We start from the raw sequence: 27,300 nt of genomic DNA, 5'->3' as shown, positions 1-27,300 counted from the left end.
TTGGAGGAGCAGGAGGCAGGTGGGGGGATCCTGCTGGCTGTATGGGGCGCTGGCTGTGCAATCTCACTGGGAAGTGTCAGTGAGGCCCGAATCTCACACGCTCCTTTGGGTCTCACAGGAGCTCATTGAGGAGCTGCCTGATAACTTTCCATCCGGCGCCGTCCTCGCTAACTCCCTGATTGCTGTGGGCAACCTCAGGTACCGAGACCCTCCCACCTGGTTCCCTTAACCCCGGTGCTGCTCAGGGCCAGTGCTGGGAGTCACTGTCCCTCCCACTCCCAGGTCACCTCCCAAGGGTGGCTCCTCTGGCAGAGGTGGTGGGAAGATTCACTCTCTCCTGGCTGGGCTGTTCTTTTCACTCCAGTAACATTGCAATGGCTTTGGGGGAAAGGCTCACTCCCAGGATCAGATACTGGAGGGGCAGCAGGGTCCAGGGAACGGGCGTTATTCCTACCCTGCCACTGTCTGTCTGGGAAACCTTGTCCTTGTCATTCTCTGGCTCGGTTCCTCAGTTTCCATTCTCGCCAGCCTGTGCCTATTTCCCTGCAGTTTCACGTCCGTGTTGGTGCCAGTCCCATCCCCGCACTGCACAGTCTAATACTGGCTCCTCTCTCTTGGACTTGAGAGCCACGGAAGGGGAGAGGGGTCTGTCTCCTTCCTGGTGAGCTGTTCAGGAATCAGGAGTTCAGGGAGGACGGGACCAGCCCTGACACCAAACATTGTTCCAATCTAGAGAGACGATGACAAGTTGTAAGCTGCAGGATACAAGCATCATCCTGGGGGCAACAATCCCCTTCTAAAGCTTTGTGATCAATGAATCAGATATTCCACTCTATGCACTATGTCTCAGCCCCTTGGGGATGGGATGTATGTCTCATTTGCACAACGCATGCACCAGCCCCTTGACCCTGAGCTGCCTCCTTTCCCCACAGCACATTAACTACTGGATTGTGTCCAGGGTGTCACAGGAGAGAGCCAAGGCCATTAGGAGCAGCACGGCCCTGCTTAGATTTACCATCACCCTCCCTGAGTTTGACGTAAGTGACCTCTGACCCCAGCTTCCTGACTCCAGGCGTAGGTGGGCTGGCTCTAACTGGCTGTAGGATCTGCTGCTACAGGGGCTGTGGGTTAGGAGTGTTCCTCTTGGAGAGGCAGAGTCAGAGCAGAGAATGAGCTTGGCTTGAGTCAAGTTCTTCTTGTCCTGGTTAAGTGGTGACTCTGGGCTTTTAAGGGGACCATGCTCCAGGTTCATGCCTTCCTGTCAACCTGGAGCATCTGGGGAACAGGAGCGGCGCCAGGGTTTTTGCCGCCCTAGGCGGCAGCGCTCCTCCTCTGAAGCTGCGTTCTCAGCGGCAGGGGTCCTTCCACTCTGGGTCTTCGGGGCACTTTGGCGGTGGGTCCCGGAGCGAGTGAAGGACTCACCGCCAAATTTCTGCCGAAGACCTGGAGCAGAAGAAGCCCCTTTGGGCGGCCCTGGTTCTCGGCGGCATTTCCGCAGCCGCTTTTCTTCCCGCCCAGTGGAATCGCCGGCAAAATGCCGCCCCCCACATCCTGCCGCCCTAGGCGGCCGCCTAGGGTCGCCCGTGGAAGCACCGGCCCTGCTGGGGAAGCAAGTCCTCATGGAGGGCCCTGCCCACATCCCTGTGCTCCAGGCTCCCTTGGGGGCAGAGGAAATTAAGGGTCTAGCTCCTATCCTCTAGCATCTCCTGCAGAGGGGCTGAGGGGAAGGAGAGTCCTGGCCCCGGGGGGATGGGGAACTGACAGGAAAATGCTGATGGAGTCCCCTCTCCCTCCCATTAGAACTCAGCAGAATTCCCCAGGATGGGTCACCATGTGGCACAGCTGGCTCTGTTCATCAGTGACCCAGCCAAGGACATCAGCCAGCAGGCCAGGGAGTGGGTTTACCGGTTCTACCAGCTGCTGCTGCGCCAGAGGGGTAAGGAACCCAGCTGGGAAATGGCACCCGCTAGAAGAGTGAGACTGGGACCCCAGCCAATTTCTCTCAGACTGACCCCGGCTGGAGGATGAGTCTCTCTCTATCTCTTTCTCTGTTCTACACCACCCCCTGCAATTCTCTTGGGCCAGGCACGCAGTGAGGACTCTGCCCACTGTGCAGCCACCAATGGGATTGGAAGGACACAAGCACTGCAAGCAGAATGACAAATGTGTGTGCGTGTCTCTCTTTCCCAGGGCTGACCATCCATGAGGCCGAAGACCTGTGGTGCTGGGACTGGCACCAGGACAGTAGGCTCCTGGGCTATAGGAGCACAGCCAGAGTGGGGGAGGTAAGAACACTCTGCCAGGGCATGAGACAGCTCAGGGAGTGGGGATGTCTGGGTCCCCTGCAGTGGCTGCCTCCTGGGGCCACTAGACAGAGATACTGTTCTAGCCCCAGGATTTGGAGGCTGGCTCTGGGCAATCTACTAATACCTCACATCCTGTTGGTTTTAGGTCTTGGGAAAGTTCTTCTCGGAGGGGCAGAGAAGATTCTTCCTCTGGACAGCAGTGCTGGCCATCCACAACCCCCTGCTGCATGTCAGTCAGGCTGGGCTGCTCCTCCCCTACTCCCTTCTGGGGGAAGCCCAGAAGTTGATGGGGGACAAGGTAAACAGCTGCATTAGACTCAGGAGATTCAGGCCTCATTCCCATCCTATTGCCATTTGCTGGCCTGGCAGCAAGGAGCAGGGCCAGCTCTAAGCACCAGCAAACCAAGCAGGTGCTTGGGGCGGCACATTTTCAGGGGCGGCATTCCAGCCAGCCTTTCTTTTTTTTGGCTCTTGGGCGGCAAAAGCCTAGAACCAGCCCTGGCAGCAGCAGTGCGTCCTGCACCGGGGGCGCCCTGGGGCCGCTGTGGTACGCATCGGGGAGCAGCGCCCACACCTTATGGCCAGGCGGGCTCCGAGCACGGGACATTCGGGTGGGGGGCCGCCCCTCGGGGCACACGGAGCTACCCAGGGACTGTGGCAGGGCGGCCAGGAGCAGCAGCAGCAGCGGGGCCATAGTGGGGACTTGTGCCCGGGGCGCTGCTGTGCGGGGTCCGCGTCCCGCTCTCCGCGGCTCCGCTCCCTCTGGGGCTGCTCAGCCCTCTGCCGGCTGGTCCCCCGGCTCTGCCCTCCCAGGTCCCGGCTGGTTATGGAGGTGGGAGCCCCGGCTGGAGGGACCCTGAGCTGAGGCGCGGTCCAGGAGCCCCGCTGCTTACCCCGACTCTGCCAGCGCCGGACCGGCTGGAGAAAAGGGGGGAGCGGGCGGAGTCAGCACTGGTGGGGGGAGAGCCCAGCTCTGGGGCAGCAGGGGGTGCAGGTCGGGGAGGGAGAGCCCAGGGGCGGCAGGGAGGTGCGGGGAGAGCCCAGGGCTGGAGTGGGGGGCAGCCAACATATTTTTGCTTGGGGTGGCAAAAAACCTAGAGCCGGTCCTGGCAAGGAGCCTGGTGGGGAATGAGAGTGAGAACAGGTGCTACTGGAAAGGGAGATGAATTCACCTCCATGAGCAGGAGAGAGCTAGCTTGTCCCCGGAGCAGCTCCAAACCAGCTTTTTAGCAAGGCTAATTAATGACAAGCATTGCCTCATCACGAACTTATGTTCTTAGGACACGGTGCTGTTGCTCTTGGGAAGGGCAGAAGAGTCCCCTAAGTGCCCTCTGTGAGCCTCTCCTGTCCCACTGGGCTGCACCCAGTTCCCAGTGGCCTAGTGTCCATGTCACCCAAGCCACCACCCAGAGTTGCTCCCATGCCTGGCAGCCTGGGAGGCCAAGGACTGACTGGTGATGGCGACTGACCAGGTAGGGCTGATGTACATGGGCGGGGGAAACTTGTCCTGCTGCTGGCAGGGCTGGACCCGCTCTAGAGAGAATGGGAGGATTCAGCCAGCAGGGGCGGCTGATCTGCCCCATTCACCAGGGCTGCCATCCTGCAGCTTCAGCATTAGTGGCTGGGATGACTTGGGGAAAGGTCTCAACCTCCCCACATCCCACTTCACTGCTGCCAGAATCCCTCCTGCACCCCCTGCTAGAGTGGGGGTGGGGGTGGAGAAGAGGGTTCTGAGAATTTGAGCTGTGGATTGGAGATGGAACAGCTGTCAGGGGCACTGAGGGGGAGGTGGCAGAAACTCACCCTACAAAGATGGGGGTTGGCACTGGAGGTCACTAGAAAGGACAACAAGACCCATTCTGGGAGTCAGGAGAGTGAATCCATCCCTCAGAGGTGGGCAGGTGCTGCGTGGAAATGCTGCTGGTTCCAGGTGCCCTTAATCCCCCCCTGATTCCTCGGGGGTGTCTGAGTCTCTGACAGGTTCTTGTTCCCTTGCAGCAGGAGGATGCCAGCTCCGCATCATCCGGCACTTGCGCCAGGTGCCTGAGGCACTGCAGGAGCTGTGCCTCTGAGGCCACCAGCAACTCCCGCTCCCTGCTGCAGGTACTGCTCTGGCTCACTGTAAATGGGGAGCTAGTGGAAGGGGAAATGGAGCCCCTGGCACTCACAGAAAGTCTCTCCCCTCTCTGTAGAGCAGGATCCTTCCCTCTGTCCCCCAAATTCCTTCATCTGGGGCAGGAGCTCTTCCCCTCATACCCATTCCTCTCCTGTTTTGCCTTGGTCTACCCCCATCCCATTCCCCCTGCTCCCAGGCAGAGCTCTCCCTGCCCCATATGGTGCAGAAGGGCTGTTGTGTCAGGGCAACAGCCCCTAGCCCCACTGAAGCTTGGAAAGCTCCACTTTTGAGGTGGTGGGGGTGGGACAGAGGCTCAGGGCTAGCTTCACCTCCTGCCCTTTATTCTCCTCTTGGCCCTTCTACAGGGTCTCTGGGTGTGAAATGAATAGGAACTTCCTTCCCAGCTGTCTTCCAGGCCCTGGGATCTGTCACAGCCTCTCAGACGGGAGCAGCCTGCAGCTGAGCCACCTCCGGGAGCAGTGGGGATGGGTCACCTCGTCCCATCAAAGCAAGCAATGCTGGGTCTCAAAGAGGCTTAGATGGAAGACCCCACTCCCTCATGGAGGTAAGAGCCATTTACTCCTTGGGGCATGTGGGTCTTTTGCGGGAGAAATGCATAGTCTGGCTGGGAGCTTCCCCCGTCCCTGGCTCCCAGCTCTGGGACAGAGATGTCTCCATCATTGTACCACCCTGGTTTTGTTCCTAGGAAGGGACTCCCCAGAGATGTCCTCGAACCTGGACTCCTGAGAGCATTTCCGGTAGGAGGCTCCAGCCCCTCAGGCATCAAGAGAGCATCAGGTAGTCTCATTCACATGGCATCTCCGGTCTCCAGCTCCACTTCCCGCAGCACAGCAAACGAACCCATCAGCTCCCAGAATCCCAACTCTTTGACCTCCTTCCGCTCAGCAGTGGGGTTTCTCCAGCCCCCTCACCACACCTGTCAGCCTCTGAATGATGAAGGTCCTGAATGTCAGAGTCACCAGAACAAGAAAACTCCAGTTCCAGGCAGTGGGACCTGTGTGTACTCAGCCCCTCTAGAAACCAGGTCTGAAATGGGGAGCAAGGACCCCAGCCCAGTAACAGTAGGAGTAGACAGAGCAGGCCTGTAACAGGGTGCTTTCTCCTGGGCTGCACAGCCTGGGGCTTAGCCCAGCTGATTACAGAATGAGCCCTAACTGAGAGGCACCATATACCTCCCCCTAAAAAGGCAGACTTCAGTGGTGATACAGCCCAGCTGGGGTATCAACAAGAATGAGAATGAGGTAGGAAGTTCAGAGCAGCAAGGAACTCCCTAGAGGGGGACTTGAGAAGAGAGGTAGGAAGTGCCCAGGGAAAACTGCAGCAAAGAGAAAGCAGCAGACCTAGCTGTTGGGTACAGGGCCCTGGGCTGCTACCAACGTCAGGATGGGACTGGGTTCCTCTACTGGCCCCAAATAAGGGGGCGTACACGCACCCAGAAAGGGTTACCATGCCCAGCAAGAGGGCTTCAGGCTGAACAAGAGCCCCAGCGATGGCAGAAGGACTTCTTTTTGTGGAAAGACCTCTTTGGACTTTTAGTGTGAGACAAGCTGGGCCCCAGAAGGGTGGACTAATGGTGGTGACCTGGCCGAATGGCTGAGTTACCAGGCAGAAAAACTGCCATGGTGCTGAAGCGACCATTGATGGGGGACACTAGCCCAGCGAGAGGGCTGTGATGCCATGCCTGGCCGCTGGGGGTGGGGCATATAATGATGAGTAGATTCGTTTATGATTGGTGTAGTCAGGAGGATTGAATTCCTCCTGTGATCCATGAGGGCTGATGGAAGTCTTGGTTGCTGAAGGAAGGTCTGTCCTCCCAAGCGGATGTATCATTGGACTGGTCATTGGATTTCCCACTTCAGTTCCAGGGACTGGTTAAGCAGCCAAAGCAGATCTAGGGGTTTCTCCAGCAGCTCCTAGAAAAACAACAGAAGCAGAAGGAAGTGCAGGCAGAGCTGCAGACACAGGAGCAGCAGCAATACCTGTGAGAGATCCTGCAAAGGGAAATCAACCCAGGGTCTGCTGTGCCCGTGGACAGAAAGAGGAGACAAGGAGAGCATGCCTGGGCTGTGCTGAGAAGGTTAGCCCAGGAGAGCAGGGCATGAGAAAGTGTACAAGTGTGGCCTAATGCCAAGTTGGGGACAAGAGTTCTTCGTTTTGGGTGCAGAGAAGCAGGCCATATCAAAAGACATGGGTGACGGCCTGCTTAGGAAATTGCTGAGTGACAAAAGGAGGGGCCAGGGCCCCGACAAGGTAGAAAGAAAGGAGAAGGTGTCCTCTGACACAAACCCACATGAGGCAGGCAACGTGGAGGTGGCAGGGATGGCCGTGGGCCTTGCAGACCCTCCACCAACACACCTTGTTGGGTGCTGCAGGGAGATGAAGGACAAAATGGTTGGCCCAGAGATTAAGCAGACTGATGTAGGGACAAACACAAGGGTGGAGCAGTCCATGGTGAGTTCTCAGACCCTGACAGAAAAGGTTTTGGCATATGCAGCGGCAGTAGCAAAAAGGCTACAGAAGAAGCTAAAGGCTTCAGAACAGGCTCTGCAAGCAGTTGTTAATGAGAATGAGTGGCTGCAGGAAGAGCGTTGGGATACTGCAGAAGAGAAGGATTGCCTCTTAATTCTGGTGAGCGAGCTGGCAGTGGAGCTGGAGACACTGCGCGCACAGGCTGTACAAGCGCGTAGCCGGTGACAGTGATGAGATGACGAGGGATGAAGCTTGGACAAGAATAGAACTTGGGGGCCAGGTTCTAAGGAGGAGGGTAAATAACAGGGGGGCTTGGCCTGTGGGCGGGCTATGAAGCCTGAAGCTAGGCCAAATGGATTACAGAGTGAGCTCCACCTGAAGGGAAAACCAGGGAAAACTGCAGCAAAGGTACAGGAGCAGGCCTAGCTGTTTGGTACAGGGTCTTGGGGCAGAACCTAGACTCCGGAGTAGGACTGGTTCTCCCATGGTCTCTAAGGAAGGGGATGTACAAGGCCATAGAAAGGGCTATTAAGGCCAACAAGGGCAGGCCAAGCCAAAGTCAGGCTGAGGAAGAGCTCCCAAAGGGATGGAAGACCTTGTTTCTGTTAAAGACTTTTTTGACTTTTAGTTTGGGATGAGCGTGATCCAGGAAGGAGTGGACTAAAAGACAGTCACCTGGCTGAAGGGCTGAGTTCCCAGCCAAAAAACTGCCAGAGTGCCCTTGCAACTATCGGCGGGGGTGCTAGCCCAGCAAGAAAGCTGTGACACCTTGCCAGGAAAGGCTCCTATCGGTGAGTGAACTCTGTTACAAGCCTGCTTCCATAATGGAAACAGCCTGGTATTGGAGAGTGGTGGGGATGGCCTATGGGAGAAGATGGCTGGAGGGGTCATACAGGAGGGGCAGCAGGTTCCAGTGATGAGAGCAGGGAATGGGTTGTACTGCAGCCCTGCCACTGACTGGTAATATGATCCTGGCCAGGTCACTCTCCCACCTGGTGCCTCACTTTCTCTATCTTTGAAAGGGGGATCATCCTGATCCACATTAAGAAAGTGTTTGATCCTGTGCTCTTGCTTCCCAAATCCCTGCTCTCTTTGCCCCACACAGGCCTCTGCCCTATTCCTCAAACATCCATGCCCATGTTAGTGCCTGTGTCACCCCCCAATTGCAAGGTCTCATGTACAGTTTCCTGCCAGCAAACTGAAGCCACCCTAGATCCAGAACAGGAATTGCAGTTCCTGTGTGCTGCCCTGAATGGAGTATAGACCATGGGCATGGGGAAAGCCGCCACTCACATCCAGGTAGATCATCAACCTACTCCTCTGTCCCAGGAGCAGGAAGGCCTCTGGTTCTTGCTCTCTTCGGTAGCTGGAGCTGCTGAGTTGGGCATGCGGTGGGCAGAGATGGGAACAAGCCATAGGATTAATCAAGTGTCAGGGGGAGACTCCCCCTCTGTGGGGAATCCCTTCCTTGCAGATGCTGTGCATTGGTTCCTGGACTCTGCCAGGAAGCCAAGCTCCCATCCCTAGCAGCTTGCCTGTTCCCTACCCTGCTGTGCACAAGGCCCTCTGCAGAGAACTGCTCTGGATAAGGACTGCAGAGCCAGCTGTCATCCTGCCAGGTGTAGCCCCAGGTTCCATAACCCTGACCCATGGTCTCCCTCCGCTGACAGGGTCTGAAGAAGGCCTGCCCAAAGACATGGATGCCATGCTGAAGAGCTTGCTGACAGCAACCCCCAGCACAAACTCCAGCACAACTTGGAAGTGAGCATAATGGGCAGGGGCAGCAGGAATTTTACCTTAGCTCTGGGGAGGCCTGGAAATGAGAGACTGGATGATCCACATTTCCATTACGTCCTGCTACCTGAGAGCCATTGGGCCACCTGTGGTCAGGGCAGTCAGTGCCGAGCAGTGTTGGGGCCCTTCCTCCTTCAGGGACGGAGGGAACGCACTGGTGCTCGACAACAGGGCTCTGCCTCATTCTGTTGAGCACTAACTCCAAAGCCCCAGGCAGGCTTGCGGAGTGAGAGCATCCGACCCCTGTGAGGTCCAGGAGAAGGCCCTCAGAGAAGAGCACTGACTCCTTCCTAGGAAGCTGCTGAGATTCTCAAGGAGGGATTCATCCCTTCTCTCCCCTGGACACAGAGGATTGTAAGGAACAGGGCGTTGTTCTTTGTCCAACAGAGACCTGTCCTAGGTCTCACTCTCTGGGAGAGAGCTGGGAACTTGATTGGGTCCTATCCCAGCACTTGCCCTGATACACTCTCTTCTCCCCTCCCCTCTTGGCTATTTAGCTATGGCTCTATGAACATGAAACAAACAGGAACTTCTTCTCCATCTCTAAGCCAAACTGGTTTATCAAGTCTGATCCCTCAACATATTTTAGGGGGCGTATTTCCAGTACATGTACAGAACTCATTATACCCCACTCGGACCTACATCACACAAGGATATTCATGACCTGAGTGTTGTCAGCTTTCCAAACATAAGAACAGCCATACTGGGTCAGACCCAAGGTCCATCTAGCCCCATATCCTTTCTTCCAACAGTGGCCAATGCCAGGTGCCACAGAGGAAATTAACAGAACAGGTAGTGATCAAGTGGTCCATCCCCTGTCGCCCATTCCCAGCTTCTGGCAAACAGAGGCTAGGGACAGCATCCTTACCCATCCTGGCTAATAGCCATTGATGGACCTATCCTCTATGAATTTACCTAGTTCTTTGTTGAACCCTGTTATATTCTTGGTCTTCACAACATCCTCTGACAAGGAGTTCCACAGGTTGACTGTGCGTTGTGTAAAAAAATACTTCCTTTTTTTAGTTTTAAATCTGCTGCCTATTCATTTCATTTGGTGATCCATAGTTCTTGAATGACGAGGAGTAAATAACACTTATTTACTTTCTCCACACGAGTCATGATTTTATAGACCTCTATCATATCCCCCCCTTAGTCGACTCTTTTCTAAGCTGAAAAGTCCCAGTCTTCTTAATCTCTCCTCATTTGGCAGCTGTTCTATACCCCTAATAATTTTTGTTGCCCTTTTCTGAACCTTTTCCAATTCCAATATATCTTTCTGAGATGGGGAGACCACATCTGCACACAGTGTTCAAGATGTGGGCGTACCATGGATTTATATAGAGGCAATATGATATTTTCTGTCTTATTATCTATTCCTTCCTTAATGATTCCCAACATTCTGTTTGCATTTTTGACTACCGCTGCACATTGAGTGGATGTTTTCAGAGAACTATCCCCAATGACTCCAAGATCTCTTTCTTGAGTGGTAACAGCCAATTTAGACCCCATCATTTTATATGTAGAGTTGGGATTGTATTTTCCAACGTGCATTACTTTGCATTTATCAAAATTGAATGTCATCTGCCATTTTGTTGCCCCGTCACCCCGTTTGGTGAGATCCCTTTGTCACACTTTGCAGTCTCTTTTGGACTTAACTAACTTGAGTAGGTTTGTATCATCTGCAAATGTTGCCACCTCACATTTTACCCCTTTTTCCAGATCACTTAGGAGTATGTTGAACAGTACTGGTCCCAGTACAGACCCCTGGGGGACACCACTATTTACCTATCTCCGTTCTGAAAATTGACCATTTAGTCAGACCCTTTCTTTCTTGCCTTTTAACCAATTACCTATCCCAGAGAGGACCTTCCATCTTATCCCACTTTGCTTCAGAGCCTTTGGTGAGGGACCTTGTCAAAGGCTTTCTGAAAATCTAAGTACACTATATCCACTGGATCACCTTTATCCACATGCTTGTTGACCCCCTCAAAGAATTCTAGTAGATTTGTGAGGCATGATTTCCCTTTACAAAAACCATGCTCACTCTTCCCCAACAAATCATGTTTATCTATGTATCTAATAATTCTGCTCTTTACTATAATTTCACCCAATTTGCCTGGTACTGAAGTTAGCCTTAGTGGCCTGTAATTGCCAAGAGCATCTCTGGAGCCTTTTTTAAACATTGGTGTCATATTAGCTATCCTCCAGTCATCTGGTATGGAAGCTGATTTAAAGGATAGGTTACATACCACAGTTAGTTAGTAGTACTTCTGTTTCTCATTTGAGTTTCTTCCGAACGCTGAGTGAATACCATCTGGTTCTGGTGACTTATTGCTGTTTAATTTATCAATTTGTTCCAAAACGTCCTTACTGAATGCATGGCATTAAGGGGTAGGCTGGGTCCCCAAGGATAACTATAGGCATTTCAACATTCCCAATGGTTATTTTCTGGTCTGGAAAGTAAGTCCCTTGCTGCAGCTGTTCAGACAGACCAGAGTTCCTGAAGATGTGAGGGTCATGTACCTTTTCCGGCCATCCCACGTTGATGTTGGTGAAACATCCCTTGTGATCCACCAGTCCTTGCATCACCATTGAAAAGTACCCCTTTCAGTTTATGTTCTGGCTGCCGTGATGGTTCGGTCCCAAGTAGGGCTATGCGTTCCGTCTATCGCCCCACCACAGTTAGGGAATCCCATTGCAGCAAAGCCATCCACTATGACCTGCACATATTTCCCAGAATCACTACCCTTGATAGCAGCAGGCCAGTGATTCGGTTGGCTACTTGGATCACAGCAGCCCCTACAGTAGATTTGCCCACTCCAAATTGATTCCCGACTGACCGATAGCTGTCTGGCGTTCCAGAGGGCTATTGCCACTCGCTTCTCAACTGTGAGGGCTGCTCTCATCTTGGTATTCTTGCGCTTCAGGGCAGGGGAAAGCAAGTCACAAAGTTCCATGAAAGTGCCCTTACACATGCAAAAGTTTCGCAGCCACTGGGAATCATCCCAGACCTGCAACACTATGCTGTCCCACCAGTCTGTGCTTGTTTCCCAGGCCCACAGTGGGCATTCCACAGCATGAACCTGCCCCATTACCACCATGATGTCCAAATTGCCAGGGCCCATGCTTTGAGAGAAATCTGTGTCCATGTTCTTATCACTCTCGTCACTGTGCTGCCATCGCCTCCTCGCCTGCTTTTGCAGGTTCTGGTTCTGCATATACTGCAGGATAATGCTCATAACTGCCGCAGTGATCTGAGCGGGCTCCATGCTTGCCTTGGTATGGCGGCTGCAGGACAGCAGAGTTGCAGGGGAAGCAGTGGTTGGATGACCAGTTTTGCACACTGTCTGCTGCCAGGACACAACAGCTGAGCGGGCTGCACGCTTGCCGTGGTATGGCAAGACAAGAGCAGGAGAGCAGAGTTGCAGCAGAAGCGGTGGATGACGACAGTCATATAGAGGACCTGCAAGACCAATAGGAGAGCAGAGTGGCAGTGGAAGCAGTGGTCGGAAGACCAGTTTTTTTGACCTATTGCACCGTCTGCGGCCAGAGCAGGAGAGCAGATTGGCAGCGGAAGCGGTTGTTCGATGACGATGGTTAGCAGTCCTACTGCACCGTCTGCTGAAAGCAGTATGGCACCCGCACGAAAAAAAGGTGCAAAACGATTGTCTGCTGTTGCTTTCATGGAGGGAGGGGCGACTGATGACATGTACCCAAAATTACCCGCAACAATGTTTTTGCCCCATCAGGCATTGGGAGCTCAATCCAGAATTCCAATGGGCGGTGAAGACTGCGGGAACTGTTGGATAGCTACCCACAGTGCAACGCTCCGAAAGTTGACACTAGCCTCAGTACTGTGGATGCACTCCGCCGACTTAATGCACTTAGTGGGGACACACACAATCGACTGTATAAAATCACTTCCTAAAAAAATCGACTTCTATAAATTTGACCTAATTTCGTAGTGTAGACATACCCTTAAATAGCCTGGGACCTACCCATGAGAGACCATACTGCCACAGCTCAAGTCAGCAAAGGCACCTGAGCCGAAGCCCCATTCCTATGAGAAAGAGGGAGCAACTGGCAGTGTTTCTCCATTAGGGCTCCAACCCTTTAGAACTTATTTCCTCCCCAGGTCTATAACAACATGAGTTTGTTAGCCTCTGGGGTCAACCGCATGCAGGGCCGGCTCCAGCATTTCTGCTGCCCCAAGCAAAAAAAAAAAAAAAAGCCGCGATCGGCGGCGGAAGTTCAGCGGCAGGTCCTTCGCTCCTAGAGGGAGTGAGGGACCTGCCGCCCCCGAATTGCCGCAGGTGCCGCCCCTCTCCCTTAGCCGCCCCAAGCACCTGCTTGTTAAGCTGGTGCCTGGAGCCGGCCCTGACCGCATGGCCCCACTTTTCTCCCTTGCCCAGGAGATGAGAGCTGGGCAGTGGTAGCGTGGGACTCTACTGGAGATTGCAAAAGGAGGCTGATTACTTGTTTTTATGTCTATGTTGTTGCTGGATTATTTGATTTGATCATGGTACCTGAGGGTTCTGTTTTTTTTATTATTATTTATTTTTTTAAAGATTATCAAGGGACCCAGAGCATTCAATGTGTACTCGTTTATTGTAGTATGTAAAAATCCAAATAACTAAATCATTGAGAAAAAGAAAACCAGCCAGAAACTAGAAAAAACTACCAAGGGGAGAAAATAGTTAAAATGCTAATAGACCTGACTGGGAGAAAGGATGGCTGCTGTTTGAAATGAAAATGAGTGGTGCCAAGAGTTCACAAGTTACTCTGCCATTGAGTGCACTCATCGAAGTGGGACTACTCTTAGGCTAGGTCTACACTACCCGCCTGAATCAGCGGGTAGAAATCGACCTCTCGGGAATTGATTTATCGCGTCCCGTCGGGACGCAACAATCGATCCCCAAATCGGCGCTCTTACTCCACCAGCGGAGGTGGGAGTAAGCGCCGCCGACAGAAAGCCGCAGAAGTCGATTTTGCCGCCGTCCTCACAGTGGGGTAAGTCGGCTGCGATACGTCAAATTCAGCTACGCTATTCACGTAGCTGAATTTGCGTATCTTAAATCGACTCCCCCCTGTAGTGTAGATGTACCCCTAGAGTAAGGTGCTACTCAATGTGCATCAAGGTATCGAAATCTAGACCAAAGCGTTTTGTGAACTGGAAAGTACTCTGGTGATAAAGATGACACCACATTCCACAGTGCTAAATGGACCACTAATACCTGACTCTTCCAAGAAAACAGTAGTTTATATGGATAAATGTTCTCTGCACACAGGATTAGTGGTGGAACAAAAACTTTAAAGCTAACAGAAAGCCATGAAACACAGGAGACTAAGGCCAGGCCTAGACTAGAAACTTTTGCCCATATAGTAATGTCAGCTGGAGGTGTGGATTTTTTTTTTTTTTTTTTTTTTGACATTTCTATATCAGCAAAAGCCCTAGTCTAGATACAGTTATACAAAAAAAAAAAAAAAATGCTTTTGACAGTATAGCTTTTTTCATTCAGAGAACTGGTATAATCTATACCAGCAAAAGCACCCTTTAGCCAATATAAATTGAGTCTACACTAGGACTATATAGATAGTTATACTGGCAAACATCTTCCAGTGTAGACAAAGCTTTAATAAACCATGAAGAGGAGGTTACTTAACTTATAGTAACTGGAGGTTCTTTGAGATGTGTGGTCCCTATCTGTACTCTGCTTGCAAGAATTCTCCGATTCTGGACACACAGTGTCCGTTGGTCCATGCATGTGTCCTTGCCTTCCTCATGCTTCCAACTGATGGCATAAAGGGCGGAGCAGACTCACCCACTTTCCAGTTCCTTTTTTACCACAATCTAGTAAAGATCCAAAGGAGGGTGGGTAGTAACATCCAGTTGCAATAAGGTAAGTAACCTCCTTTTTTTTCTTCAGGTGCTGACCCCTATCTGCATTCCTATATGCATTCCGTTGTGGATGACTGACAAGCAGTACTCAAGTGGGTGCGAGGATGCAGATGGCAGAGCCATCTGGAGAACCACTGTCCTAAAGGAAGAGTCAGTGGAGTTCTGCAATAGAGCATAATGTCTCGCAAACATATGTTTTCTCCTTTGCAGGTAGAAGGCATGAGCGTGATGTACATTGAAGGCGTAAAGTCTGTCTTCTTCAGAAGCATGCAGTTTCAGAAAAAACACAGGTAAGTAAATCGATTGATTCATTTGAAATTCTGAAACTACTTTGGGGGGAGCATTTTGGATGTAGTTGTAAAGAGACTTTGTAGTGAGACCAAATGGGAGTACCCTGTGTTGAAAGTGGTCAGGGCCCACAATGAATTTGATAAAAGGCCTGTAGGCCAGGTGAATATCCATGTGAAAGTAAGCATCCTTCATATCAAAGAGCTGTAAAACATGTCTTTTTCTATTATTAATAGGATTATTGATACCAGAGTGACCATACGAAATCTCAGCTTGCATATACAAGAGTTAAGATTGCAGAGATTGAGGATAGGTCTCCAACCTCCCGTCATTTTGGGAACTTGGAAGTACACAGAATAAAAACCTTTCTCTTAGTGTTGAAAAGTATGCGCTCTATTGCTCCTCCCTGGAACAGGGATTCCACTTCCTGCCTGAGAATCCCCTCATGATGGGTCCCTGAAGAGGGACAGGAATAGATGTTTTGCAGGAGGTAGATAAGTAAACTTGATATCATAGCTGTTATGGATGATATCTAATACCCACCTGTTTGTTCGTATGGCACTCCAGTTGTGGAAAAAGAATGCTACATGACCTTTGTAAGGGTATGTGGGGGTTGGGTAGTGGTGTCATAATAAACAGTTTTCAACTCTCAAACTCCCATCAAAAACATCTTTTTGCAAGGAAACAGGATTGAGATGATGCTGTAGACGTGGCAGGTGCAGGGAAAAGAGACGTCTGTACTCTTTGTCTCTTACAAAGAGGGTCATAGATTGATGGAGATAAAACTGTTCAGATGCTGGTCTAGGTTAGTAAGGTTGCCTGTGATACTTCCTTCTGGGGGCAGATGTATATACTCCCAGGGTGTGGAGGGTGGCCCTGGAGCCCTTTAAAGTATGTAAGGACTCATCCATCTTTTCATTGAAAAGATGGGCTTCATCAAAGGGTAGGTCCTCCATGGTGTTTTGGACCTCGCTGGGAAACGCTGAGGAGTGCAATCATGACTCACAGCACATCACAATGGCCATTGCCATCAACCAGGATGATGCATCTGATGCATCAACCACTGATTGGGGTGAAGTTCTGGCCACTAGCTTACCCTCTTCAATAAGAGCCTGGAAGTGAACTCTGTCCTGCTGTGGCAGCTAGTCCACACAATTTATTAATTTGGAATCATTTAGGTAGTCGTACTTAGTCAACAGTGCTTAATATTTCAGTATAGGAAACTGAAGGCTAGTAGATGTGAAAACCTTTCTTCCCATGAAGTCTACACATTTAGTCTCCTTGTCAGAAGGAGTGGATTAAGATGTTGTCTAGATCACTCCATGGCAGCCTGGACGACCAGAGAGTTCAGTGCAGGGTGTGTAAAGAGAAAGTCTACTCTCTTAGCTGGAATAAAACAGGGTTTCTCTGCCCTCTTGGGTATTAGGGTGTATGTGGCTGCTGTATGGCAGACTGCTTTAGCAGGTTCCAGAAGAGCTTCATTAACTGGAAGTGCTATTTGATTGAAGCCAGTCGTTTTTAGGATATCCAGGAGTACGTGTCAAGGGTCCTGACCTCCTGTAGGGAGAAATGGAGTTCCTCTGCCACCCTTCGCAATAAATCCTGAAGCGGTTTATGATCTGGAGGGGACAGAGTTGCCATGGTGACTCCTTCATGAGAAGATGAAGACGACAATCTTGTCGGTACCAGTGGAACTGTTTAGCATTCCTCCTCTTGCATGGAGTCAGGAGGCTCTGGCTGTTTCCTTAGAGGCTGTTCCCTGGCAGAACGCACAGGTTCTGTATATCTGGCACATCAAGATGATGTTGTGGAGGTCCCCATGGCATGGAGTATCAGCGGTCCAGAGGCAGAGGTTGGTACCAGGAGGCTCTGGATCTCCTGTCTGAACTAACATTTTTGTAGAGGAGGAGACAATGGGTCATCTGGCAATTTGGATCCTATCAAGTAAGAGAAGAAAGGGTCCAGATCAATGGCAACAGTGACGGTTCAGATGGAGGAAAGGCATAACCAACAGATAGAAAAGGGGATAGGTTTCTATCAAAAGTAATCACTTGGTGGAGTCACAGTCTCCCTAGTGGAAGAAGTTCCCTGATGATGGGTGAAACTAGGACCTGGGAAGAGCAAAGACATCCTCTGGTGCACTATTAGTCTTTGACCTTCCTGGAGTGCAAGGGGTCTGATCTTTTTGTGCTGATGGGGCAGGAGTAGGAAGAGGGTTCCATGTGCCAGAGTATGAGACAGTGATTGTACCACTGGCAGTAAAAGCTCGGATTGTGCCAGAACCAATGGATCTCGACTTTTTGACTTGTAGGTTACCAGTGGAGTGGGTGTCGCTGGTATGGGGTCTGGTACCGGTAGAACCCTGGATTTATGGACTTAAGAGTTGTGGCCATGGGATTTAGGACATACTAAACTTTTTGGGGTTGAATGATCAGATTTGCTTGATTTAGGCAGAGTTGCTTCAGATGCAAACTTCAAGGGAAGACCTGCTCTTCTGCTTGTGCGAGCATTCTCAGCCTTCCTGATGGGAGGTCTTTGGGTATGGATTCCCCTGCAGTTGGAGCTGGGGCTGTGTGCCCCAGACAAAGCCACTGCTGCATGCCCCTGCCCTTTGTCTTTGGCCAGGGCTGAAGCCTGGGCTGTGTGTCCTCCCCGTCCTGTGGCTGAAGCAGGGGCTGGAGCCAGGGTTGTGCTCCCCGACATTGGTGGTGGGACTGAGACTGTCAGTCCCCACCATCGGGCTCCAGCTGTTATTCCTCCCTCCCCAGCCTTTTCTCCCCCGTTATTTTTCGTAAAAGTCATGAACACGTAACAGCTCCCATTAATTTTTGTTGATTGTCTGCAATCTGTCAGTGACTTTTACTAAAAATAACCGTGACAAAATCTTAACCATGCCCATGGGTATGGCCAGGGAAAGAGTGGCAGATATTACACCTAGCCACAACATGTGCCTCCTTGAGACAGTATAAACTGTTATGGAGGTTGTCACTTATCGAGAAAGAGCAGGAAACACAGTTTTTTGAAGCCTGGAGTTCTGGGCATAGTCCAAAACCTATAGAGGTACGGGGGTGAGGTGTTTCCCCAAGGCTGGGAATCTACCTAACTAGAAAACTCTGCTAAAAATTATAAAACTATTAAAAACTTACCAACTATACAGAACTATATACAAAAGGCACCAAGGCAAACTTTGAAATATTTACAGATTGAAGAAATCGAAGGAAAGCTCTGGACACTGGAGGTTCTAACCCAGGCCACCTGGCAGTAAGAAGGAACTGGAGAAGCAGTCAGTGCGTTCCACCCTTTATACCTTTGTTGGAAGCACAAGAAAGGCAAGGAGGCACGCGTGGACCAATGGATGCTGCTTGTAAGAATTCTCTGATTCTAGGAGTATGGAGCATACATTCACATCCGCATTGGAATACACATAGGGACCAGCACTCAAAGAACCACAGGCATCTGGAGGATATTTGGGAGACACAAACTCTACCTTTGTAATCCAACTAGACACACAACCAGATTGTTAGGTTCACTTTAGGGCCTATGTTCATTAGAACTCTCATCTTGTAAGGGTATTCCAAGGGATTTATAACAGCCAAATATGAGGCTAAGGTAACAAAGTGCTTCAAACTGTAACATCACTTATAAGGACATTTTCTTTGTGTTTTTAGCCTACTTCCACAGCACCTACAGCATAAAAGAAAAAAAATAAGGGGAAAAAAGAGACCCATTGGAATAAAAACCAAGCCTTCCAAAAATCCATTCTAAAGCTTACTTCAGTAATTTTCAATGTCCTTCCATTGCACTTTTATGTTTTGCTGAGAAAGTTAAATTTTTTTGTTTAGAAATGTTTATAAAAAAAACAAAGGCGATGAAAGAATTAATTCCTCTGTTGCAAAAGCCCTAGATGCATACACCCTCTCTTTGGGAAAAATAAATAATTCACAATTTCACTGCACACTGTCAGCTCTCATTCATTAAACTCAAACTCTAAGCCTTCCAGCAGCTCCACCCATTGAAACAATTTGCCCAGTGGGCATCTGGAGGAGCCTTGGCACATGTATAAAATCAGCACAAGTTAGAGCAACCCTGGCATAGCGTATAGTAAATTGCTTTGCTTTTTTAAACTGAAGCAGAAGATTTTAAAAGCTTTTAAAAGCAACCATGTCTGGTAAGGGCTTCCAGGGTTTTAAACAACATGCAGAAGGGGAGGTCCAGGATGCTGGTAAGAAACATTAAATATAATTTCTCTGTTTGTTGTTCTGAAAAAATCAAGGGCTAGTTTCTGCTCTCACTTACACCAGTCTAAATCTAGAGTTACTCCACTGACTTCAGTAGAATTACTTTGGATTTAAACTGGTGTAAATGAGAGCAGAATATGGGCCTGGATCTATTTTTGTTTGTCCTGAGGCTGGTTTTGTAATTTTGTCAATCTCATAATGTCAAAAACAACATAATATTTTGGTGTTTTATTTGATAGTACAGTGAGAATCCAATCACTTTATAGATGGGATTAGCCAATCAATGTCCATTATTATTTGAGACTGATTTTTTACTACTTCTAAACGGAAAAAAAAATTGATTTTACTGCTCACAAGAAGACTCATACTGACAGTATGGGAGACTAGTGTCTTCTGTTCACAAACAAAATAACTGGGATGTAGGGTTTGGTCCTGCCGCACTGAAGCAATGGTTTTGCCACTGACTTCAGCGAACACAGAATCAGAGCCATGGACTGTAGTTAGACAAGTTTCCCTGTTAAAGAGCCTTAGCCATGATTTGGAGAACACCACCTTCAGGATTAAGAACCCGACCCTGGAATGAGCTCCATGTGGACAGCCTCCCTCACCCGGATGGAATTTACTGCAGGATAGAGTTCTAAGAAGATGGTTCAGTCTTTATGCTTGTTGAATAACAAACTTATTTTAAAACTTCATATTTTGCAAGCAACTAATTACTTTTTATTCTGAACCATTACAAATACTTCAATGTTTATTTTTAGGTTTTTTTAAATGGTTACTGCCTATGAGCAGTGTAACCTTTTTCATACACTGCTCTCTAAACTGACCTCTGTTGAAGAAATTAGATTTAACCTGTGGTGGGTATGTTTGCAACCTGGAGTGAATAACAATGCTTTGCAGAAATCAATTTTAGTATTTATACTGACTAAAAATATAGACTAATTCTAATAAATATAATATAATACTTTGGTTTTACTCTGTACTATGAGCTTTCAGATTTCTCTGGGTTTAAACAAAAACCTTTATACTTTTTATCATAGGGGATGTTTGATGTATTGCAATAACTATAACTATATTATGACTATTATTGTGCATCAGAGGTTTATATTTCAACTTAACGTACAACAATTTTCTTTGTAAATTAATATATCCACTCTATATATGGCTTACTATACCCCTTAAAATATGTTTGCTGTAGATTTATTTACCCTCTGCTGAAGCTTCTACAGTTTGTCATGAGATCACATGACCTCCTTAGCCCAGAGCAGATCTTCAGCAGGTAGAAACAGCACTGCTGGATATAATCCAAGACTCTAATCCTGCAAATACTTACGTGTGTAGCTTAAGCATGTGAGTAATCCTACTGACTATAAAGGAATTATTCTTGTGCTTAAAGTTAAGCATATCTGTAAGTATTTGCATAGCTGGGGACAAATTTTAATATACAAACAAAACCTACTTTATTTTGGTATCTACAGGTTTTATATTTCCATACTTGGGGAGTCCAGTTTCCAGAGATGCTGATTTTGTACATCTCACTTCAGATGCTGCTCCAACCACACTCAAAAATGCGTAAAATTAACATACCCAAACCTTTTTAACTGCTCAATTGCTAGCAATCCAGTTAAACAGTATCCATTTAAGCCATTGTTCAAATATTACTTCCAAATTCATTCTAGAATCCAGGCTGTGATGCTCAGTTTCTTTATTAATATATTTGATACTCCTTTTATGGCTTGAAAACAGGTACAGAAACAGGGTATATAAACTGAAGTTGTCCTTCAGGGTATAAACACCTTCTCTTGCATTTACTCTCATCTTTCTTTCCTTACTCCATCTCTCTATGTTAAGCCAAATGTGCAGATGACTGAAAACTGGATTACCTGGGGGGGGGCCTCCCCAGGAGGGTGAAAGGAACTCCGCTCCCTCAGCTCCTAGCTCCACGTGCTGCCTCCACCCGTAGGCACCAATGGGAGCTGCAGAACCGGGGCTTGAGGTGGAGTGGAGGCAGCACATGGAGCTAGGAGCTGGAGGTCACCATTTCCCAGGAGTCGGGTAGAGAACCTGCCCTGTTCCTGCCAACCCTCCTCCCCCCGGCCTCCCGAGCACCCGTGGTGCCCCCCGGGCCACAACACTTCCCCCCCAAAAGCACCTGCAGCGCCCCCAAGCACTTGCGGTGCCCTCCCAGGTCACAAACCCTCTCCCCCTCCCCCCCGAGCACCGATGGTGGGCCCCTGGGCCATCCCTACCGAGCCTGCCTCCCCAAGTTTTAGTCAGGGATAAATAGTAAAAGTCATGGACAGGTCACGGGCTATGAATATTTGTTTACTGCCCATGACCTGTCCATGACTTTTACTAAAAATACCCGGGACTAAAACATAGCCTTAATCATGATACACTGACCAGAATTTTCCAATACAATTTAACTCCAAATCAGTGTGGATCAGACAGAGGTGCAGGGCACTTCAGCTGGAGATTTCTATTGCTGTATGTATAGATGTTCAGTTCAGAAGAGATTAGGAAGTAAATGTCATCTAATGTTAATGTTTAATGCTAGCCTTATGAGCTCTTCTCAATGTGGTATGTGCACTCCTGTAACATAAGGTTTATAAAACAAAATGTAGCTAGCTATGTTTCTAAATGCCACATATTTTCAGTAAATTCTTGTCATTGATAAGGCAGGTCACCCAGATGCTGGGAAAGTGAGACTGTGCTTTCATAAACTGCCTATATCTTTGATGTGAAATGGCTTTTAGAGGGACATTCCCACATAATTTCTCATTATTGTTTGGTGTTCTGCAGTTGATCCTTATATTTTTACCTCTTGTTTCTCTAGCTGTTCCTTGTAAACATACCCCTTTCCCTTCACTGGCCTGTCATGGCTCCATCCTTCTTTCCTTCCTGAAACCACACTCCTTCCAAAAAGTCTACAAAGACTATTTTACCCTTTGAGGAAATGTTAACAACCCAGATGACAAAACATCTTCAAAACAAGAAATGTAAATATATAAATAAAAAACCAGCACCATGGAATTAGCAATGTGCAGCTAAATGCCACTGCTAATGACATCATTCTCTCTCTCTTCCTACATTTTGTTATCGTATCTATCAATAACATGCCCAGAACACTGTTGTTGCTATATAATCACATAGCACACTTCGCTGGCAGCATGCCAGCCAGCTTGTGTACCTCATACAGATACCCATCAGCAATCTGCATAGCCTCGACCGATTCTCTATTAATAATCTTCTGATATACTCCCACCATGGTCTACAGCCTGTTAAACATGCAGCAGAGCCAATGGTCATAAGCACTTCATGGGCTGTGCTGTGGAGAGTATGGGAAGAGAGAAGAGGAGAACATAATCTTTAACAGGTTAAATGCATTGTTTTTCTTCATTACAGCAAATGCGCTGGGAAAGTCTGCACAGCACGTAGTGAACCAGGCTACAGATGCGGGTCAGAAAGGTATGAGAAATTATATTACATTCAATGAGGGCAAAACTGGACATGAAGGGAAAGCTAGCAAAAGACATAGCCATCTTTAAAAAAAAAAAAAAAAGAGTACAATGAACCCAGGTCCAAATCCTAATGTTCTTACACAGTTTTTACTTGCTGCTTTCTCGGGCAAAACTCCCATAGATTTTAGTGAGAGTTTGACCTTACAAAAGGATTTACTAAAATGGGGGTAAGAATTTCAGGATTTGTATATGTATTTACTCTTGTTGTAGCTGTGCCAGTCCCAGGATATTAAAGAGACAAGGTGGGAGAGGTATTATCTTTTATTGGACCAACTACTGTTGGTGAGAGAGACCTGAAGAAGAACTCTGTGTAAGCTCGAAAGCTTGTCTCTCTCACCAGCAGAAGTTGGTCCAATAGAAGATATCACCTCTTTGTGTATTTACTAGCAGATTCACTACTATTTCTATAGCTCACACAGTACATTTAGCATTGTGTTCAAAGTTCATCATTGATCACAGTGAGGGTTCTGGCAGTAGTGTAGTCAAAACTTTGTCCATCTTTCCTAGAGGCTAAGTAAGCATGTGGTGTATCTTGATTTCTCCAGCTCTAAAGGCAGGAGGCCGTAATGATCCCAAGCCCAGCTCCAATACGTGGCAGCTCAAGGAGCTGCAGAGCCAGCAATGATGTCAATCATTAAATGGTGCTGGCAACCTTATGGCTGTTGTGAGGGGAGTATTTTGTTTCCTTTCTGGTGATGAGAATTGCCAGAGCAAAAAACAAAAAGGTCACTAAATCAGTTTCTAAGAATGATGGAAGCATTAGCAACTTTGGAGTCTAAATGTGCACTTATTTGAAAACCAGAAGCTAATGGTAATATCATGTTCTCTCCCTCTAGAACAGGGCCTCTCATACTGGTGATTGTGACACCAAGGATGGCCACCAGGGCGTGGGGTTGTAGCAAAATTGCCAAATATGGCAGCTGCTAGGACCCAGGCAAGAGAACTAAAGGGACACCAGGAGAAGCTCCACTCCTTCTTGCTGCTGCCATCCCCTTCCCTGCCATTCCAGCTCTACTATAGTTTCCCATTCCTCCCACTTCCCCTCACTATCCACAATGTTCTCTGCTTAAAAATAGTGAGAAACCAGCAATTTTGTTCCTGCAGCCTCTCTCGGCGTGCAGCTCCCTACATAACTAAACAGTGATTTCCTGAACTTATGCAAGCTAGGGAAGGGAGGGGCCGGGAGGAAGCACCTCCCTACATTTCTTACCCCACTGACCAACACCACTCTCCCTTTCATCAGTACCCAACATCCAGCCATACCTCCAGTAGCCACTAGAACACCTATCATCCCACAAAGTAGCATCCACCCACTCATCCAGACAGCACCTCCACCATTCTTAACCAGCAGCCCTCCAACATCCATCAGTTCCAGCACCAGTATCCCCAACCAGCATGCCCTATTATCCCACCTAATAGTTCCCAAAACCCACAGGCACCTGCCCAGCAGCACCCAACCTGTGTACCAACACTTAATATATCCCACCACCACCACCCCAACCTGCACTAGCAGAGAGAAACTCGTCTTTAGGAAATGTAAGCAGCTGGTGTCTGGTGTAGTGAACATGAATCATATGGTTAATGATTAAGTACACAGTTTGGTGTAACAACAATATGGATACTTGAGTCAGTTTCTCACTTCCCCATTCCAGGATAAATATGAAACAACATACATTTGAATGTATTGACTTTGCTTTTATATTAGCTGCCTCTCTATCTTTCTCAGCTATTGATCAGGCTTGCAAGACTGCTCAAGATGGTGTAGAAAAAACAACTGGACAAGCATCAGAAGCCGTGTCTGGCCTTGGAAAAAAAATTGGACTTAAGAAATGATGATAATTTAAACAGAGTGTGAGATGTTGTAAAATCAATGTTTGCACTGCAATTCAGTAATCATTTCTGTAGAAATATGAACGCTGTTTTAGATTTGCATCATTTACTGTGCTTAGCTTTATGCCATATGCAGAATGCTCACCCACCAAATAGTTTTTAAAAAAATCTTGTATGCTCTAGTCATAATCTCCCATTCAGCATTAATCACAAAAGTTTCCGCAGTGACTAAGGCATTGTCTGTCTCATACAGTGATGTAAAGGTTGTTGATACATTAGTTCAATGTACCTAAGAATTTAAATTATGAAACTATTAACACTCCTGCCATTACATAGGTAATAAACAGCAGAAGATTTACCTATGACATTCATGTTTTTTTTCCCCAGCCAGAGCTAAGTTGTTGTTACATTTCAAGCCAAATGTTCATTTATTCTAAAATTTTAAAATAATGGATAAGGGAATAAGAAAAACATATGATAAAATTTCTTTCACAAAGGAAAAATAACATATCACCTATAAGTACACTGGTTAATTATATAGTGCTCTCCACCAAAGGATCTCAAAATGTTTTGCAAACCTCTCTGACCCTGATCCAAAATCCATTGAGCGGGCTAAGTATCAAACACATTTTACAGATAGACAATTCAGCCTCTGTGACTCAGTTAGCCTAAGGCCACAGAGGAACTCAGTGGAAAGGTCTGGAACAGAATAGAAGAGTCCTGGTACCTAGTTCTCTGTTCTAACACGGCTTGCCTCATTTATTGTTATATTGTGCACCTGTCATAGTGCCTGGTCCTACTGCCATTGGAGTCAATGGCAAACCTCCCATTGACTTCAATGGGAGCGAGCAGGATCAGACGGGCATTCTCCAGGCACACTATATAATAATTTCAAAAACACATACCAACAGTCAGTTCTAGTGATGCATCACCAAGGCTGAAATAACTCTCTTAACTTCTTATCAAACTGTCTGTACTGGGCTATCTTGATTATCACTTCAAAAGTTTTTTTTCTCTTAATTAATTGGCCTCTCAGAGTTGGTAAGACAACTCCCACCTGTTTATGCTCTCTGTATGTGTGTATATATATCTCCTCAATATATGTTCCATTCTATATGCATCCGAAGAAGTGGGCTGTAGTCCACGAAAGCTTATGCTCTAATAAATTTGTTAGTCTCTAAGGTGCCACAAGTACTCCTGTTCTTCTTTTTGCGGATACAGACTAACACGGCTGCTACTCTGAAACCTCTCTTAACCTCCAACTCTTGCCTATCCCTAAAGTACCCACTCAGAAAAACCCTGACTAAATATACTGCCTTTTAAACATGCCTTAAAACTAATCAAGTTTAGTTTGTCTCACACCGTGGGAAAGTGAATTCTAGAACCATGGGCCCTCCACCAGTCTAACCTCACCCATTTAATGTACAAATCTAGGAAATGTCAGCTTGAAAATCTCTGCTGATCTTAACAGTTGATCAAGACCATGCAGAGGGATGCAATCTTCAAGGTTACCTTGACCAAAACCTTAAAGCGCTTTGTAGGCTAAAATTATTACCTTGAACTGATCCCTGAAATATACTGTAAACTAATGCAGTCAATACACTCCTGGCATAATGTACTGGATGCATGAAACATTGTTAAAGATGTGGGCACCTGCATTCCATGTGAAGTAAAGTTTTTGAGTGGTCTTCCAGGGCAGGCCCGAATACATTACATCAGAGTAATCCAATCTGGAGGTTACAAAAGCATGGATGTCTGGTACAATGTCCAAATCCAAGAGGAAAGGAGATAATATTCTCACTTGGCAGACAGTACCGGGTTTACCATGGGGCCGGGCCCACAATCAGAAGGAGCCCCAGCCAGCCCCATCCCCCAGCTGGCTGAGCTGGCCAGGAAAACTGCCCCCGCCCCTGCTCCACCCCTTCCCCAAAGCCCCCGCCCCTGCTCTGACCCCACCCCACCCCTCCTCTGCCCCAGTCCCACCCCAACTCCACCCCTTCCCCTGAGCTACATCCCAGGGGTCTGCAGCAGGGGTCAGGCCTGCCCTGCACTTACCAGGCAGTGGGAAGTGGAGCAACCTGGCCCCAACTGGCTCCGCGCTGCTGGTGAATGCTGGGGGGAGGTACCCCCCTGCCCTCCAAAACTGGGAGTCAGGGGAGCAGAGTGGAGTGGGCTGGGTCAGGGTCACTCCACTTCCTGCCGCCCCGTGAGTGTGGGGGGTTGGGTCCGCCCTGCAATCACTGGGCAGCAGAATGTGGAACAACCCGGCCCCAACCCACTCTGCTCCTCCGGCTTGTGTTGGGGGGGGGCAGTTTCCCCTCTGCCCGCCAAGCCTGAGGAGGAGATGGAGCAATGGGGAAAGGGTATGGGATGGGGAAGAGAAGGGGGCAGGGGGAAAGAGGCAGTGAGGAAGGAAGGGGGTGGGATGAGGAGGAGATGGAGCGGTGTCGAAGGGGTATGGGATGGGGAAGAGAAGGGGGCAGGAGGAAAGAGGCAGTGAGGAAGGAAGGGGGTGGGATGAGGAGGAGATGGAGCGGTGTCGAAGGGGTGTGGGATGGGGAAGAGAAGGGGATGGGGGAAGCTATAGCTCAGCATGCAGCATCCCCTTGGTAGAAGCTGGGGCTCCCCTGTTAAGCAGGCCCATCGAACCCTCACCTTGACAAGCCCCACCTCCCTTGCAGCTGTACCACCCCGATGAGCCCCCCCCCAGACACTCTCCCCACTGAGCCCCAACCACCTGCACCTGGACCCCCACCCAAATGAACCCCACCGCCCCTGCACCTAGACGCCCACCCATGCTGAGCCCCAAACACCTTCA

At 48.6% G+C, this 27,300-nt stretch overlaps 1 protein-coding gene across 1 annotated transcript; it reads left to right on the top strand.

Moving 5' to 3' along the window:
* Nucleotides 1-18,976: 18,976 nt before the first annotated feature.
* ADIRF (adipogenesis regulatory factor) lies at nucleotides 18,977-25,667 on the top strand. The gene is made up of 3 exons (XM_054034630.1): nucleotides 18,977-19,115; nucleotides 22,537-22,599; nucleotides 24,379-25,667. The coding sequence occupies exons 1-3, from the start codon at nucleotides 19,055-19,057 to the stop codon at nucleotides 24,483-24,485; spliced, it is 231 nt and encodes a 76-aa protein (XP_053890605.1). The 5' UTR covers nucleotides 18,977-19,054; the 3' UTR covers nucleotides 24,486-25,667.
* Nucleotides 25,668-27,300: the final 1,633 nt, after the last annotated feature.

Source organism: Malaclemys terrapin, chromosome 7 (genome assembly GCF_027887155.1).
Source record: "Malaclemys terrapin pileata isolate rMalTer1 chromosome 7, rMalTer1.hap1, whole genome shotgun sequence".
Lineage (NCBI taxonomy): Eukaryota > Metazoa > Chordata > Testudines > Emydidae > Malaclemys > Malaclemys terrapin.
This window is presented reverse-complemented; position numbering and strand designations above follow the sequence as displayed.